Genomic DNA, 18,981 nt, shown 5'->3' on the forward strand with positions numbered 1-18,981 from the left:
TTAATCCAAAACACTTTGCAAACTATTTTTATTCAAATTAAAAAGACTCAGGTAAACAAAGTGATGGTACATACATGTTATAAACCTGGTTAGCAGCTCAGCCTTCAGCAGTACAAGATCTAATGAAAAGCCAAGCATGGATAAACCAGGTACAAAAACATATGCTGAAAAAAAGTCACCAACATCAACGTTTTGAATTTTTACACAAACAGTAAATTTTCTCATGGAAGGGAAGGACTGAGGAAGAGAACAAATAATTATTAGTTGTCTCCAACTGGTTTATGAAAATACCTGTCCTGGTTTTATCTATTTTCCACTCTCACAGAAGCCAACCATTGCCACACATCCTTTTATTTTAATATGAAAGTTTTGTTTACGCCAGTACAATGAATGGCAGTGAAAAACAGATGAGGGGCTCAAACACCCACAAAGAGAGAAAAAGAGACAGACAGACATGTCTTTTTTTTTTTTTTTTAAACCAGAGTGAGAAAAGTTTCTTTTGCTGGTTTTGAATTCTAGACTGTAGCCATTATATCCTAAATTTCACTGCAATCGACTGAAATGCCTCCAGTATAGAGAGAAACGATTGTGAAATAAATAAGGCTTAAAATAATTGATCAGGGCCAGCCCAGTGGCTTAGTGGTAGTGCTCTGCACTGCCTTGAGGGAGGAGCCAGGTTTTGTTTGCACTTCCAATCTCTTGCTCCTGGGCCAGAAAGAGCAGTGAAAGGAGGGATTCAGCTGCTCGGCAGGAGAGAGCCAGTGCTGCACATCTGCTCATCACTGACCTTCAGATAAATTAAACATCTGAGTTATACAGGCTCCAAAGGGAGTCCCATCCAGTCCTCAAAAGAAAATAAATAAAACAATAATTTAATTAAAATTCATCCCAGGTTCTTTGGTGTAATTTTTGTTAATGCTGAGAAGTAGGAGAATCTGGTGGTGTATTAGTACAATCCATGATAGTTCCAAATGCTCAAAAACTAGGATTTTGCTGCCTGATTCACTTCCACATCCCATCTTTGTGGCTAAAACCTGCAAAACCTATGGTAACTTAAACACATTTTATAGGGGTGGTCTAAGACTATTCAATTTCTACTTTATTAAATAAAATTAGAAATTTACAAAGGCCAGTAAAGAACTTCTGTACCATGGGTGTGCTACTTGTAGAGTTCAAAACTGTCATTTCCCTCTATGTTGTTTTGCTCATTTCCTTCACATCCATTGCACACATGACCTAAACTAACTTTAAGTGCCTATTTGTAATTAGCTGGGGTATTCTGTGCAATGACTGGAAGATTGCAATAGGAGAGGGAGAAGAATTGGCCAGTAAAATTAAATCACAGTTTATACTTGCAAGGTCACTTCCCTCACGAGTATTAATTACATCAGCAAAACAAACCCCAAGATATCCAGTATTTGAAGGAAAATATTTAATTTAACCTTCTGCAAAATATACTTAAATGAAAATATTCTGTACCAACAGACTTTACAACTCATTTCCACATGATGAACATCTCTAGCATAAATGAAGTGTAACAGTAAATCAGTTCATTTGGGCTGAGTTGGAGTGCCCACATTCCTGCTGACTTTACCCAAATTCATAGAGCTTTCCCAGTTACTTAAAGCAATCCAAAAGTATTAATTCTTTTTCCAAAATTAAATAAAGGAAAGGATTTACCTTTAAACAAATAACTGTGTAGTCCAAAAGGTTGGTTAGTTGAGGACAGGTAAGTTTTTAGCAGAAGGCAGCCACAACCTTGAAATTTGGCAAGAAGAGTCGATACCTACTTTACTTAGATTAAAAAAAAAAAAAGAAAAAAAAAAAAAAAACCCAAAACAACCCCAAACCCTTTGAAGTCTGCAATGCAAGTACTCTATTTTTCCAATGTACTGAGTATGCTGACCTTACACATACCATACCATACAGTAGTATTTTACTTTCAAGTTAATTTGAGCATCAAATTTCACTCCAATTTGCATTGCAAAACTTTCACTAAGGTTAATGAATACACTTAAAGAAAGCATACAAAAATGTCTTACAATGCCCAATTGTGTGAATTTCAAAAAACATCACATTACTTCACTAACAGAACAACTCCACCTTTCTCCCCTAACTTACCTTCCAAGACCTGGGCTGGTTCTGAGTTCTGTGAGCCTCTTCCAGCACAGACAGAAGCTCCCAGGGAAGGAGCTTCCCTGCCCCACTGCTGGGTGTTGGGGACATCACAGAACCCCCAGCACAGGCCGTGGCAGATGAAACACTTCTCCTCTGAGGGCCTGCCAGCACAGGGGCTGTGTTACTGATTTAGGATCACAATGGCCTTGGCTACACAGTTAAATAACTGGACAGGACTGGACAACATGAGCAGTCGAGACACCCTTGTCCCGTCCACACCAGCACTTCCAGGGCTGCTGTGGCCCACTCAGCTGCCTCAGTGTTGATTTGGAATGCCAATTCTCCTTAGTGCCAAAGCACATCTTACCTTCAGCTTCTTTTAAGAGATCCTCCCTGTTCACATCCGGGCAGCTCTGCCCGAAGTGGCCAGCACACACAAGCACAGGTACACACATTCTTATAGGATGTAAACTATGACTACTTCACATTCCACTGTATCAATCTGTAAATACTTTGTTTTCCTTTTTTTTTTTTTTTATATAAAAACAATGGCATCAGATTCTCAGCAATAAAGTATAAGAAAGATGAATCCTTGACTACACTCAACCAATTATGAAATCGCCTTTCAAACAAAGGAAACATATGCAAAAAATCTGTGTATTTGATAAAGTCAACTTAATATAACAAAAAGTGAAATATGCTTATTAAAAGTGTCCTTATATAAAAATGGTCTTGCAATGTACAGTAAAATGCAATACAAATTATTGTTGGTTATCTCTTGCCACCCAGTAACTAGACCAGCCATTGTCCTGGAGCTGCCGGAGCGGGGCCGGGCGGTGCCTACACGTTCTCCAGGTTGTAGGCCTGGCGGATGTTGAGGGTGTCGCGCAGCATCAGGTCCCGCAGGCGCCACAGCGCGTCGGCCATGGTGGTGTGAGCGCCCTTGCTCTTCAGCCAGTGCGAGGGCAGGCGGCTCTCCTGCTCCTTGGACAGGTGCACGTCCCGTCTGCGAGCTGCAAAAGCCAACGAGGGCTCCATCAGCTCACTGATGGCCGTGCCTGCACGGGCTGTCTGGGGCCGCTCCGGCAGCCACTGACGCCAGCCCACACAGCCTTACACAGACAATGCAAAAGATCAGAAATGCTCTTTTCCGCGTGGGGACCAATGTCCTCTGATTATTGACTTGCTAGGAGAAACCTCAGGCTCTGGTGACTCTCCAGGTGAGAAAGAGGGTGTGGCTTGATTGGGGGTGAGGGGGAGCACAACTTTAATACCCCGGAGGAGGACCACAACCAGTGGGGGGAAGGACTGACCAGGGAAGAGACCACCAGGGCTAACAGGGGCAAAAAAGGGGAAGACCATGAGGTCATAGGATACAAATCATGTGAACAGTGCAAATTACCAAAACACCCAGGGCAAACGACTAAATAACTATTCAGTGCAATACAACCCCTCATGGCTTATTCTAGAAAAAGGCAAATGTAACTCTACAATAGAAGACATTCTACTTTTGCTCCTAGTATTTAAGCCCATACCATTGGGCTTAAATCTTAGGTTTCTGTAACACTGGTGGAATTTGCCTGTGCACAACACATATATTCTCAATCTGTTGATCTATCCTTAGGAATTAATTACATGTATATGTTTTAATAAGCAAACAGCAGATTTATTTCACATTTTCTATGAAAGGTTGTGAGGAAGCCAAAGCCTTACCTGCAAGGGTCTGGTCCCACTTGCTGATGCTGTTGGACTCGGCGCTGAGCCCCTCGATGTACTTCAGGTAGGCTTCAGAATGGAGGAGCCTCTGTGTCTTTGGTGGAGGGGACACGAACATGGGGGTGCTGGGCTGCTGCATGACGGGCTGGCTGGCAGGGCTCTGCCCGGGGTACGGCGGCGGCGCCTGCTGGCCCGGCGGGCCCAGGATCCCGATCTGAAAGGCAAACCGGCCAGGGGTCACACCCCAGAGGGCACGGCAGGGACTGCAGGGAACACCCCAGCCTCGGGGCATCCTCCTGCAATGCAGTTTCAACTGAGGTTATGTGCAAAAGCTTGAGGAAATTTTCCTGGAGATGCACAGAGAATGGTTGGTTGGCACTTCCTTTCATACTCAACAGATATTGTTCATATTTCTGATTTATGTAAATATACTCTGGTTATCATCACCTTAATTAGACCTCTTATCTCCTTTTTATTTCATGTTTTCTCCAATTTGATCTGAAATAATGTGGCCTGTGAAGTGCAAAATTTAACTCTAAAACATCTAATGCAAACTGATATGGATCCTTGGACAGCTGGGTTACTTCCACAGAATAACTGTCAAAAATCTCAGGCAGGAAAATTCCCAGTCCCACAGAAGTATTCCCACCACTGTGATTAACCAGCAGCACTAGAACTCTTAGGACAGACATCCTGTGGTCTGGAATAACTCAATGTCATGACATCAACACCTGACCACTTAATTTCTGGTACTCATAGAATCACAGAATAGTTTGGGTTGAAAGAGGCCTTAAAGCTTATCCTACTCCATCCCCCTGCCGTGGGCAGAGACACCTTCCACTAGACCACATCACTCCAAGCCCATCCAACCTCCAGGGGTGGAGCAGCCACAGTTTGTCTGAGCACCCTGTGTCAGTGCCCCTGAATAAATAACTTCTCCCCAGCATCTAACCTAAACCCCTCCTCTTTTAGGTTAAAACCATTCCCCCACCACTCCCATCTGCCCCTCTCCCTCCTTTTTTTTTACACCCTCAAGCCAAAAACACATTTCTCTTTAGGATGCAAAAATTTGGTCAATAAAATTGGGAATGTTCTGAAGAGTTAATCTGCATTAATCACTGAGAAGGTCACAGTTATCCAGTTATCAAATCAAAATTTGGATAATCACAGTTATCCAAAGTCATAAATTCTGAACCGCCAATGAACATCTGCTTCATCAGTTTGTGAAGTATCAATATTTTTTACCTACTCATCAAGAGCTGATAAAATGGGCAGTGTCCTCTCTGAGTCACAAAGCATGCAAAACCTAAATTATCCGCAGTTTCACACTATGCTGAAATGACTCAGTTTAGTAGAAAAATAAGACAAAACACTGCCTTGTTTATTCTGAAGTTACCTCACTGGACCAACCTTCTGAGTGTAACAGCAATTCCACCATCAAATACAGACATACTCTCTGAGTGTGAGATATTAATTGGTTCTAAACACATCAGAACATTTCATTTCTGTTCTCCCTGGGAAAGCCTCTGTGCATCCCTACATGTCTGAACTGGGATGTTGCTCAAATGCCAATTCTGAGCCTTAGAGCCTCATAAATAATGCAAAGATGACTCACCTGCTGTCCAAAAGGACTTGCTCCTGGTGCTGGAGTGCCTACCATAGGGGACACATTTTGGCCTATAACACCTATATTCCAAAATATAAAATAATTAGTCTTACTTCAGAGCAGTGACAAATACCTCTTTGGTCTTCAATAGCAAGAATTTATACTTTGATATCACTGCTCACAGTTATTTTAAGTAGATGTACAACATTCAAATATCCCCCTCACCCCCAATAAAAAACTTCACAAGTTTCTGAATGAAAAAAAAAAAAAAAAGCCAACATGACAATTACCAAACACTGATATGTGGCCTGTTGAGTTATTTTAGTTAGAGAAATGCACACTGAATAGGTTTTGCTTTTCAGATGTTTTTCATGTTACTTAGTGATTGCCTGACTGCATCTTTTCATTTTTAATATACACCTTTGGCTTGACAGGATCTTCCTGAAGTCCTCTCCTTTAAGAAAGGAAATGCTGATCTGCTTTAGCAACACTTAACATTTCCTTGTGTTCAGTTTTGTAAAATATGTTCACAGCAGGATGAAATTCAAGCCTTTGCACAAACTCTGTTACTTCTCACTAATACAAAATGCAACTTGCAAGTTAAGCTTCAATAGCCTTAAATACAGAACAATGAATATTTGAAATCAACGCCAAAAAATAAAAGCTCTTTTTCTCAAGCATATTGGGACTTCTCCCTACTGCACAGAGTGCAGCACAACTGTGTCAGTCTTACATACAAAAATGTACAGATCTAAATGAGAGTCATGCAGTTCCTGACATTTGACATACAGATGTTTGAAAGTTATGTGTGCTGCTGCTTTCCTTTCTGTTTGTGCCACTTCTCATGCTCATCCACTGGAAAAGCTGCAGACTAACTGTGCTCTTCCTGAGGATTTAATTTCCATGAATTAAATGCATGATTTCTGTATCAGTGATCAAAGGATGTGCCACTGGGTTTCACACACTAAAGCATTTTTCAAATGCACTTTCCATTTGATCACAGCTCCCAGTTTAAATGTATCTGTACCAACAGTACGTCAGAAGTTGGGAAAACATTGGCAACACAAGCTTTGGAATTGGTCCAAAGGGAAGGAAGGGCTCTGGAGGAGGGCATCCTCCCCTTCCCAGCATCAGAGCACAGCTTCACCCTCAGCCTGCTGTGCCCAGCTCAGCACCACTTCACTCCCAGACAATGTTTCTTTGCTAGTCCACATCCTGTCAGTTTTACACACAAACATCCAGCCCTTCAGAGGGATGCAGTGTCCTGGATTCACCTCCCACACGTTTGGCTGATGTGTGCTAAGTGTCACTGCACAGCTGCTGTGCTGCTCCCTCTAGGTGCCATGGCAGGGAATCCACAGTCCAGCCAAGCTGCAGGGAAGTGCTGAAAACCAGGCAAGCAAACAAAAACTCCCCAACTCACATCATTTATGTACAGATAAAATTCTTAACAGAGCTTCTGATAAACACACTTGCAAGGGGGTAGGGAGAGGAAAATGAGACCATTTTGTCCACAGCTTATTTACTGCTGAACAGAGGGATGGCACATCTTTTTCACAGGCACATGAGTTATCAGAGGTAAAAAATGAACCAGCAGGAAACAGGAACAGAGGGCAGATGAATGTTCTTTCCCTTAATTGGGACAAATTAATGGCATTAACACTGGCAAAATATCTGTTTCATTTGAGCCTCACTTTTCATCAAGTGTGGCAAAAATACAGCAAAAGCAGTAGAAATGCTCTCAAAAATCAATTCAAAATTTTGCCACAGAGAATACTGAATTCACCTTGTCCCCACATGTTTCCAGTCACTGTTCTATCAACTGAACACTGTTTTACAGTAGCACATCACTGCTACAAGGAGTCTTACATGACCAGACTCATTTCAGTGCAGTCTGACATTAACTCACTGGAAAAGACTTTGGTAAGGAATAAGAACAATAAATTTCATTTATAAGCTCACTTCAAATAAGAAAAGGATGAGTGCAGAGACACTGTTCAAATGACATGAGGATATGAACAGGCTGATTTCAGCTTTTCACACTTCTGATAAACTCAAGTACAATCACCAAGGCTTTTTTGGCTGGAACAAACCTCCTGCTGGAGCAGCACCAGTTTCTCCAGTACCCTCTCCCTGAGGGCTTACTGGCCCTGCCGTAGTGTCAGTGTTTTGCACACCCCTCACATTCAGCAGTGCAGCTGCTCACAAACCAAAGGCACAACCAGAACAAGCTGCAGAGAACTCCTGTAAGAATGGGTCAAACCAAGTACATGACAATGAAATAAAGAGGGAATGAGGATGAGGCTCTTACCGGGTGCTGGGATGCCTGGGATGCCTGGCATACCTGGCGGGAGTTGGTGGGGTGGGGGCACCCCTGGGTGAAGTGGCTGCATGCTGCCCATGCTAACAATGCCATCAACTGGGCCCTGCAAAGGTGGCAGCACCGGTGGATAGCCACTTATCATGCCTTGAAGGACACAACAAATTTCAAACATGCATCAATAACATGCAATATGGTCTACACAGTATGCACAGACATGCACTATCCACACACACACATTAAAAAAAGCACCTTTAGTACAGCAAGACAATACTAAATTAGTATCTTGAAAAAAAAAAAAACCAAAAAAAACCACAACAAAAACTAAAAATAAATATGAAACATTATACTTTTGATGAATTAGTATTTAGTGTATTTGTATGTTTCTCAAGGGGCAATAAATGTTGAAAATTCAGATATGTTAACACAAGGAATAAATTCAGCCACAATTAAATGTTACTAATGCAAGCAGTTTTAATACAGCTTAAAGCTCTGCCATCTGCATACAGATTACAAACACAACACTGACTGGCCAGCCCCATGGACAGCCCTGCTCTGTGGGCTACTTCAGAGGCCACAAAAATCAAACCCCAGACATTTTCCTGCAGTACACATGCAAAACCGATGCACAAAAGCCCTACAACATTCGCATACTTGAAACTAATGGCAGTGATGGGTGACTTTTATTAAACCATCTCCAGAATGAACTAAGGCAGTAACACAAGTTTTAAACTTGGGTTTAAAGTGCTGGGCTGCAGTAACTTACACTCATGGCATTAGACTGAAGTTAAAGGACTTAAAGGAGCACCTGCAGTCCCTCACAGAATTCCACTGTCCATGTCTGCAAGGTGTCTTTAGAGGAAAATCAGTGACACTGCAAACACTGTATTGTGTTGATGCTCTAAAATTTTGTTTTCTCCATGTATGGGAAGAAAATTGAGAGCTTTCTCTGGCTTTGGCTCAGATTTTCTGCTACCCATGTAACTGCACTATTCTTGTTGGGCCCTGGAATGTTTAATTTAAATGGATGCATTGCCAGGTAAGCAAGGAAAGGGGTTGGAAAGACAATGAAAAGATGACAGAGGACAGAAGCAGGTCTAGAGAGATGAGGTAAGTTAGAAATGCAGATTTGCTGGGGCTTCTATAGTCTGCTCTATGAAACCATCAAGTCTTTGCCACACTCCCTGTGATTCATAGAAGGAACTTTCAAAACAGATTTCTGGAATGAGACTGGCCAAAAACTCTTCAGTTCTGACTGAGAACAAAGCTGTAACAAGCTTAGGGTCTAAATAGGAGGAGCAGCTACAAAATAAAAGCTAAACCTTCCTCATGATGTTACAGAAGTGAGAAACCTCCAATCCCAAAAGCTTCACATGGAGAAAACAACAAGAAAATAAAGAACTAATTTCCCTCGAGCCTTCATTTTCCACAGGGCACCTAGAATGACATGTGAAATATGCTGTAGGTACATATTTCAAATATCTGGAACCTTATCTGTACCTCTTTATTACAGGGAAATCCATATTTCTAATGGAGACAGGAAAAGAAGAAACACAATAAGAGCCTCCTTGGCATGAAGAGCTTTCACACTGCAGCTACTGCCTGGTACCTCCAGTGCACCCTGAGATGTTGAGACATTTTCAGAGCAGTTAATGCACTACTGAAGCTTTCAAACAAACAAACGGAAAACTCTCCAAGGAATCAAACCCATATTTATCAATCATGGAAGCTTAGTTCTACATTTCCAATTAAAATACTCAACAACTGGCTAATAAAGGTGCCATCAAACCTCCATGAGAAGTCATTTCTTGTAGCTCATTCCAAGTAAGAGCAGCCATTTTTTACCCCATGACTGTGATTTAGGATGTCTTTGAAATTACTTGTTCTCTTGTTTTTTATTATGGCAATGTAAGATTAAGTAAACTTTTGCAATACCTAAATGCAGAAGACACCAAAGTGCTGCACACTAAGAGAAACACACTTCAGAAGGCTTCCAGATTTCCTGGCCCCATGGGCCATCAAGAAGTTCTGTGATGGAGAAGCTCTCTGAACTAGCAATCCAAGGATGGAAGAGGATGTGAAAGAGGTCCAAACAGAACAAGATACTTCCAAGTAGTGTGAAAACCAAAAGACGAAAGACTGTGTTTTTCAAATGGGCCACAGAAGGAGGAGGAGTTTAAAAGGATCTGCTCCATCATCTATTTAAGGAAGTATTTCCCAAAGCCAAAGTGAACAGTCTTGAGTGTTGATCTGCACAGATAAGACAATGGCCTGAAGTAGAGGTTTGCTGCCACAGGAAATAAGGTAGCCTGTGTAGCTGGCAGAATGCACATTTTTGGGGAAGTTTTAAGGAAGTGTTAACAGCAAGAATTACCATCCATCACCTGCCTCCAAAAACTGGAAAAGTGACTCAGTGCCAAAAAACCCAAGAAGCAAACTAAGAAAACACAATGACAAGAGGATGGTATTTCTACATATTCTCGATTGAAGTAAATTATTCACAAAAGAGATCAGCACTGGGAAACTCTTTTTTCCCCCTCCCTTTTCTTAATATATGCACAGATAAATGTACACACACACACAAACATACACCAACTGCAAACAGTTCAGAGGGAAATTACCATGACAGAGTGAAAAAAAGCCAAAAGAAAAATGAAACTCAGTGTAAATAAATGCTTTATAACCTGGAGATCATGAATCAACTAAGGAATGTGCCTTCAGTTAAACATCCATGCAGCCTATTTACTGAAAGGGGATTTAGAGATTGGGATGAAAAACACTTCAGGCTGTCAGCTTGAAATAAGGCCACAGCCTGTGAGTGAGAAAGAAAAAGAAAAATGACAAAAGAATAAATGGAATAATTGGAATGTCTTAAGGGAAAGTTAAAAAGACCCCAAACCTCAAACCCAGAACCCTCCAAATACTTATTTTTATCTACTCAGCACTATTTTGACCTTGACTGAAGCAATTTAATTCTTATTTTAATTAGAAACTGGGGAAGGAAAACAACCTATCAGGTCACACCTAATTAATTTTCTCACGCATGTATGGCTCATTTCCATACAAGAATCTTCAGTGGACTACAAAGTCTTCAGATCTGATCCTGAAAATACTTACTCCGAGCATACTCCCTATGAAATCAAGCCGGATTACAACTGGTAAGGAGCTCAACACCCAGCAACAGGGACCTCGTGGAAGAGTTCTCCAAGCTCAGTTCTATTCTGAAAAATAACCTGATAAAACCAGCAATGTTGTCATTTTGTCTTTGTTTCTGCAATGGCTCTAGATCCTGGTCTGTTCTGCTTACCAGTGCCTACAAGGCAATTCTACAAAGCTTTTGCTTGGATTTAAAATCTGGGTTAGACTCTGTTGGCCTCTCACCTCCCTGATATTTAAGCCCCCAACATTTTCCCTCCTGCTTTACCACTGCCACAGATGCTGCATGCACTAGAAGACTATTTAACTGCTGGCCTCCTGCCACAGCAGGGCTGAAGGTGAACTCTGCAAGGCAGAGTGAATAAACACGACTGCACACTACCAGAACAGGAGCACTGCATGGACCCTGCTTCCCTGGACACCAGGCCACTGCTGCACTAGGCACGTTCATCATGAAGAAGGACTGAAGAGTTTGAGCTTTTGCTTCCAACGTGACCCAAGAGAGTGTTTGTTCAGAGTTATGAAGGGGGTTGATAAAGTGGATGAGGAAAAAATGGTCATAGCTCCTACGTTTTACCTGCAACGGGTGTCAACTGCTGATTGAGCATTCCCATTGGTGTTGGTGGCGGCACCACCCCCATAAGAGCCCCGACAGGAGTGCCTGCCCGGGGGGAGGAATTCTGCTGCTGTGCTGATCGCTCTCTCTCCTGCTGCTCAGCAACTTTAGCTGCCCGCTCTGTAAAAGTATTTTAGATTTTCAGTTCTGTTTTGTAACCCAGACTTTCAAAATATTATCTGTTCATTAAAAAGGACTAGTCAGACACTGGCATAGTTTAGTCAAATATAAAGAACAGATGAATCTTTTTTATACAGCATATGATTTGATTTCATGTGGCTGCGGCTAAGACTTTTAGAGAACCTTTCATGAAAAATATTCCACAAAGTTTTATCTCTTTCTCAAAAAAAAAATTAAAATAAATAATAAAATAAAATTTTTTAAAAAATTAAAAAAACAAATTTGATGATAATAACACCAGTGTTACCAACATGAAGCAGCAGTCCAGCACTAGGCTTGGTCTGCACTAGGGCATGGCAAAACATTCCCTGTTTTGACACCACTGGCTCAGCTAAACCAGCCGCAGCCAAGGCCAGCAGCTCTTGGGTGGATCCTCTATCAGCTGCTGTGGGAACTGAAGCCCCATATCTGCCAGGTGTGCCCTAGAGCAATGCTGCAAAGAGCAGACAGCAGTGCCAGCTGGTGGCACGGTCATTTCTGGGCTCCCCGTGTATTTTACTACTGATGCAGCTGAAGAGTGGTGGCAAAATAGGGGAGCACTTGTAAAGTTTCCCCAGTGCAGATTGGTCCTTAGCTTTTGGAACATAACAAGCAGCAGTTTGATAAACCAAAAATATTTTTCTCTGCCTCTTTCTGTCATTTCCCCATTTGGTCCCCTATGAGTTATTTTTTTTCTGAAGATGTCTAACTCACATTGTGCTGCTCACTGGAGGTCATGTGTGTCCTTTGTACGATGAATCTGGTCATTATCTCAATCAAGTCTCTCACTGTGAGTGCAAGAACAAAAGATCTACTGCAGGGTAATCTGACCAGAGGACAATTTTATATTAAGGAAGGGCAAAGGGTCATGGGAAGAAGAAAGAAAAAAAACAAAACCCAAGCAAACAAAAAAGGAGAAATACTGAATGCCCACTCCAGGTGCTTTGGGGGCACGCAAGTTCCTGCTTCGTTTACTCTGAACGTTGAGTCTGACTGGCACAATGAGGAACAAGGAAGAATAAATGGATGCAGAATACATCTCCAGCAATTTTTAACAACAGTGAATGCAGGGCTATGAGTTCTCTCTTGCAGTTGGTGAAAGATGGAAACTGCCACTAAACCAGCAATCAAGGTTCTCTGTCAAACGAAGGCTAAGAAGAAGTTCATCAAGGAGATTAAGTTATGCATCCTGCCAGTGTTACTTGCTTCCTCTAGGACATGACTTTGAACATCTATCACACTTTTGACTCCTCTAGAACCTGTTTGTGCAGCTTCTAGCACTACTTCCATACACTCAAAGACCAGTTTCATTTCCAAAGGCATTTCCTTCCTTCTTCCCAATTCTGCAATTTCAGGCAGTGATGGTGACGCAGGGAAATTTCTGCATTTATACAGGCAATTCAGATGCAGTTGAGCACAAAATACACAAGATATTTAAAGGTAGATCCTGAAGTAAAACAAATGAGAAAATCCTCTCCAGAGCACAGCAAGCACTTTGGGAAAAGATGAAGCAGTTGTTCTGACTCTCACCTACTTTTGGCCAGCTAAAAATCAAAAACTGGTCAGACAAAAGCAAAAGAGACACTCTGATGAATGAGTAATTACTGCCAAGTGTTCAGCTTTATGAGCTTCAGAGTGCTCAGGTTTGAAGAAGGACCTGACATAGGACAGTACTCAAGTTTTACCTAGCCCCTTTCCATGCCCTGACTGCCACAGAAGTAACAAATGGAATAACACTGCCAAAGGGAACTGGAGGAGATATCTGGAAGTTCAGCCTAAAGCATTCACCCTAATACTCAGTAATAAACTCAAACCACATAGGCCAGGACTTGAGATCATTCAAACATTGCCATCACATCTCAAGAGACAGGGAAGAGACCTTCTGCTTCAAACAGAGCTTTTCCTTACAACAGGCCTTTCTTTCAATACTTTTTATTTTTTATTTAGCCATGCAGGCACCTCCAACACAGCCTCTTCTATACTCAACTATTGCTAAAAAACCAACTAATAACCTGAACATAAACAAAACAAATTTTTAAGTGGGTCAAAATGGATCTAAAATGTAAACTACTTCTCACCAGAAAATGGCAGCACCCTTTTTTTCCACTGAGATGTCAAACCATGCCCACTCCCTGCTCCTTGGTTCACATCCACACCAGGGAACACATGGATTCTGACTCATCACAGTGGAAGGGGTGGAGTTTCTCTCCTTTCATACATGGTAAGCAAACACAGTTTGGACACTTTGTTACCCCATCCCAACCCCTCAAAACCAAGTAATAGTAAGTCTAGCTCAGGGCAGACACCAAGCCAGGGAAACTGCAGCTCAAACCCCAAAAGCTTTGGAAAATTTGAATTGAGAAGGAAGATTCAAATGGAAGCACACAGACAATCATTAACACGGTGGACAAACAGAGCCCTCCCGCAGAAGTGCAGGATTCAAGCTGCTCTAAGCAAGGAAGCAGTGACATGCCAGCCATCCTCCTGCTGAAGGATGAGGCTGTAAGGAGGCATCTGCCAATAAAAAGATCACACATGCACCTAGAAGGGTGTAAAAGGAAACAACTACAGAACAAAGTAAGGCCCCAGCAGTCTCACAAAGAAAGAGCGTTACCATTTCCTTTCTCAGCATCTGCAAAGCAAACTTGCACAGAGCAAAGGGTGCTGTGCATTCCTACAGAGCTGCAAAGAGGTGCTATGGAAAATCAGAAAGGACTGAGGTGGCTGAGAGTGGACAGGGACAGCATGCAAGCTTCCAGCCTCAGGATCAAAGCTGCCTTTAAGTTATGAGTGTGCAGAAAACCTATCAAATCTCATTTTCAAAGTTTGAACTGGGCCATAACTTTCCCAGGTGTTGAAATGTTCCTATCCAAAGGAGCATTTTTTTAAAATAAAGTTGCATTAATACAGTAGCTAATAGTGTTGACATTCCATTAACTAGAGAAGTAACTATGGATGTTAAACCCATGTACTTGGCTTGGGTAAGGGCTGGCTGTTAAAGATCAGCTGTATTTTATTTCAATCAAATAAAGGTTAAAACACAGTGACTATTTATCAGAAGGGACGGAAGGAATGGAAGGAAAGGAGGGAGGGAAGAAAAGGAGGAAGGCAAAGAAAGGAAAGGAGGGAAGGAACTGAGGAAAAGAAGGGAGGAAAGGGGGAAAAGATAGGTCTAAAGTATCTCATGATTATAAAATATTCCTAGGCTTCCTTCAGGATACAAAATCTCTCAACAAAATGAGTTACAACAGTTGATTAATACTGTACTGAACAATAGGTCATTTGCACTACAGTACACAGCCTCTTAGGACTCCAGTACTGTTAATAATGAACTTTTCCCCACTCCCCTGTAAGCCTTTCTTACCTGCTGCTACAGCTCTCAAGAGCTTCTTGTCCAAAATACCCCTCAGTCCTTCTTTAAGGAAACACTGACAAAATATTTTCCCAACTGACTTCTAGCCCAGGAGCTCCATACCCCTTTACTTCTAATTTGTCCCCATTTGTTAATTTGGTTATTTGTGGCAAAGACATTTAAATTATCAGTTGTGCTCTACATAACTGAAACACGCTCTTTGCTCCTCTTCAGTCATCTCTCAGTATGAACTTCTCTTTAAGGTACGTCCAGAACACAAACATAAATATTTTCTTTTATTAAACCTGTCATCTGAACAACAGAAAGTGTTGAGAAAGAAAAAAGGCAGAAAAGAGTTCAGCATCTCAGTTTTTACTTACCTTCATATTCCGCTTTCTTGTTTGCTTCCAAGTTTCTCCACTCAGTTCCTACAAGTCTGCTGAGCTCTCCAAAGGAGTAGTCTGGGTGCTGAGCTTTAATCACAGCTCTCATCTCGCTGCTAAACAAGATGTACCCACTCATGTTGATCTTCCTTTTTGATCCCTCCTTCTTGGTGCTGCCCTTAACAGACTTGGGAGTGGACTGTGAGAAAAAGCAGTTATGACCACAAGTGTACAAAAGAGAAGGCCAGAAGAGAACAAAAGGAATTGTGTCATGTCACAGATTTCGTCCATTGAGCTGTTCAGAGATGTTGCCAACACGAGTTGAGTAAAATATTTTATTTGCCATCACACATTTTAGGAAAATGCTTCTCCACTTCCTCCTTTGCCTTTACAATCCCTACTCTGCCTCATTCCACCTTCTAAATGTTATTTTGCCTGCCAGACCTTCCTTTCTCTCCGGTGTTCACGTCTCATTACGTAAGTAGTCAGTTCTCCCTGAAAAACCAAAGCCCATTTTTGTCGATCACTGTTTCCCTGCACCACATATTCCCATCATGTTCTTATGCTGATGAGCAACAAAAATTCTGCTCCTTTGCTTTTCCTACTATGGGTGCCTGCACTGAGAGCTCCTTGATGTTTTCAGCCACCAAAAAATGAACCTATTCTGACATGTCTATGTCAGAATGGACAGAGACAGCTGGAGCCCCTCTTTGAAGGCCCTTCCACCCATCTTTGTCACAGGAGACCATAATTCATCCATACTCTGACCAACAGGACCCATAAATGTATCACCACATCAAAACCCTCAAAGGCCTTTCTCACACCCCAAACATTACAAATCTGTCACATCTTGAAAAGTGCCATTGTTTCCAAGTACCTGGTGGAGGCAAAAAAGGAAACAAAACTACATTCAACTGTTTCCTTCCTCTCCTGAAATTCTGACCATGTTACTGACTCCTCCTACTTGCTGCTTTGACCCCACAGTTCAACACTCTCCTCTCAGCTAAAAACAAAGTTTTAGTAATACCAAGATGCTTAAAAAGTCTTGTTTATCAATTTAAACAAGATTAACTGAGGCCCATTTAAATGTAATTCCAAACTTTACTGTACGAGCTTGCAATCCACCCCTGAAGTTTTCTTTATAAACATAAAGACTGGGGCAAGTGAAGAAAACTCCACACAGGGTTTGGGATGATACACAGGGCAGATACAATTCCATCCTGGCTTCTTGGGCAAGCCACAGAGGCAGATGGAGAGTTCTCAAACCAGAAAGAGGGAAATATAATTATACTTTTGGCCTCTGATACATCTGCAAATAGAGAGCTACAAGTTTACCAGCTGTTTTAGCCTATATAGTTCTTGCAACAGTTTTGATAACAGTAACATAATCAAAAAGCTTTCCCATCAGTTTGGAAGGGCAAGCAGGACTTGGAGAAATCATAAGAATTCCAAATTTGGTTCTTGCATTCTCTGTTCTTTTCCATCTCCCATCCACACATTTTTAAAAGAACAGTCTTTTCCATTGGAGCCAGGTAACTGTGCATTTACCTTTAGACTTTTAAAAGAAGAAACCAACCAGGACCCCCTTTCATGCCTTTTCTCAGCCATCGCTGAAGCAAGCAATGAAGCTGCACATCTTTTTTTTAAGTACTTTGACTTGATTCACAGCAAACTGCAGCAGGAAAGCATCACCCACCTATCTGCCAAGCCCCAGAATACCACACAGTCACTTGTCTTGTCTCTTACCTAAGAGCTTCTTTGTTGGCAGAAGAAAAAAAAAAGTTTACAAGTTCTGGGGTTTAATAGTTGTTAGATGAAATTCCACTTCTACTGGAATACTCTTTAAGAATTTTCAAGCTGCTTATAAAATTCAGCATGTTAAACAAGAGCAGTGAGCAACCTTGCAAGGGAAAATGCATTTGGTGGTCACCCACAGGGCAAAACATCACACTCAAACCAGGCAAAAGCTCTCAACTTCAGCAACTCTTTCACAACTTCCAAAGACATTTCTACCCTGGGGTCACACCCTTTCAACATAACTCAGCAGAAATTCACACTGCTGGTCACAAAAGAGTCTGGAACTCCCTCCTGTTCCCAGCAGATCATTCCCATTGCCTCTTCAAGACTGGCATTAGCTTGGATGTGGGAGTATGGTGACACAGATACAGGGTTTAATCCAGTAGCAAACAAACTTTTTTGGTTAGTTGAATTTCCAGCTAAAGCAGTTTCTTACTCTGATTCCACACTCAGTAACATAAATTCCAGGCCTTGTGTAAGAAAATTTGTATTTGAATTTTATACAAAGACCTGATACTTCTGAAAAAGTGTCACAGAAAACCTCATTATTAACCTCATTAAAATGTACCCTGGGTTTTCCTCAGCTAAATGATCCCCTTTAAAAATATTTTAATGGAATGAAACTATCACCTGGATATCATACTGCACATGCCAACATTGTTTTGTGCAATTTACTCCATACACTTGTAAACTTCAGCATAAATACTTTTTTTGTATATGATAAAATGTTATTTTCTTTATTTGGATTGGGAAATAAAGTGGAATATCAAGGTTTAAGGGTTCCTGAAGCAAAGTCCTTACCTGGGGTGGAGTATAAGGCATTATATCCAAATCACTGGCTAAGGGGGCCTGAAGCTGAGGCATAGAAGGTGTTTCAGTCATGTCACCTTCCTCTTCTCCCATCTCTTCCATGTCCTCATCACCTCCTTCCAACTCAGCAAACTTTGCTTCCAGCTGCTGAATCTTCTTTTCCAGGAGAGGAGATGGCTCTTTCTGAGGAACTATGGGTTTTCTGGAAGGTGGAGGAGGAAGACAAAGAGCAGCTGAGAACAGATTCATACCTTACAGGAGAAAGAACTTGTTTTTGAAAAGAAAAATCAATTTTTCTTAATTTCTGACTGAACTGTATAGAAACAAAGGTGACTTGAGATGTGCCTATGCTTCCTTTGAGAATCCTGAGCAGAACTAATTTTGTGTCTGTGGCCAGTGTTCATTTCAGTCACTTGTCAGAAGGATTTTTTATGAGTTAGAAGGGGATTTCAATACAAGTACTTAACTGCCTTCTATTGTAGAAATGAACACCACAGCTTCCTTAGATTTCACATTTTACTTAAGTTAGAACTTAATATTCTTATTTTATTAATATGAATGTTCACCAAAAGATTTTCCTTACTCATAAAGATGACTTAAGTATTTTCACAATATCCAAGAGAATGTACCAATCTGATATAGTAATGACTTTTCTTGAAGTCAGAGGAAGAAAAAGAAAACATCCATTTGTATTAGGACTATAAAAAGACTGATGCTATCTGCATTTCTTCCCAAGAGTGTGGTTATCTGAAATTACACCTCTGACTTCTGTGGACGTCCTGGGTCAGGCTGGAATGGGGTTAATTCCCTGCACAGCAGGTGAGAGGTGCCTTGTTTTTTATCTGTGAGACAATAGGGCAGATAACACAACCTGCTGTAATTAGTGCTGAACAGATCAGCCTCAAGAGCTTTCCTTTTCCCCACTCTGTGCCCCAGCCTGCTGGGGCT

The 18,981-nt window shown here is 41.5% G+C and overlaps 1 protein-coding gene across 14 annotated transcripts in view; it reads right to left on the reverse strand.

Annotated features, from left to right (window-relative positions):
• PBRM1 (polybromo 1) overlaps positions 1-18,981 on the reverse strand; it is a 55,724-nt gene continuing 36,743 nt past the window's right edge. For 4 of the 14 annotated variants that reach the window (XM_030227855.2, XM_050979390.1, XM_030227854.2 and 1 more), the window contains 6 exons: positions 18,025-18,235; positions 15,424-15,625; positions 7,752-7,907; positions 5,450-5,520; positions 3,832-4,048; positions 1-3,131 (listed from right to left, as the gene is read on the reverse strand). In XM_030227855.2, coding sequence (XP_030083715.1) covers positions 2,959-3,131; positions 3,832-4,048; positions 5,450-5,520; positions 7,752-7,907; positions 15,424-15,625; positions 18,025-18,235 — 1,030 coding nt within the window. In that variant the 3' untranslated portion in view covers positions 1-2,958. The other 10 variants (XM_050979392.1, XM_050979401.1, XM_050979400.1 and 7 more) reach the window with 9 other exon arrangements.

This window comes from Serinus canaria, chromosome 12, assembly GCF_022539315.1.
Source record: "Serinus canaria isolate serCan28SL12 chromosome 12, serCan2020, whole genome shotgun sequence".
Taxonomy (NCBI): domain Eukaryota; kingdom Metazoa; phylum Chordata; class Aves; order Passeriformes; family Fringillidae; genus Serinus; species Serinus canaria.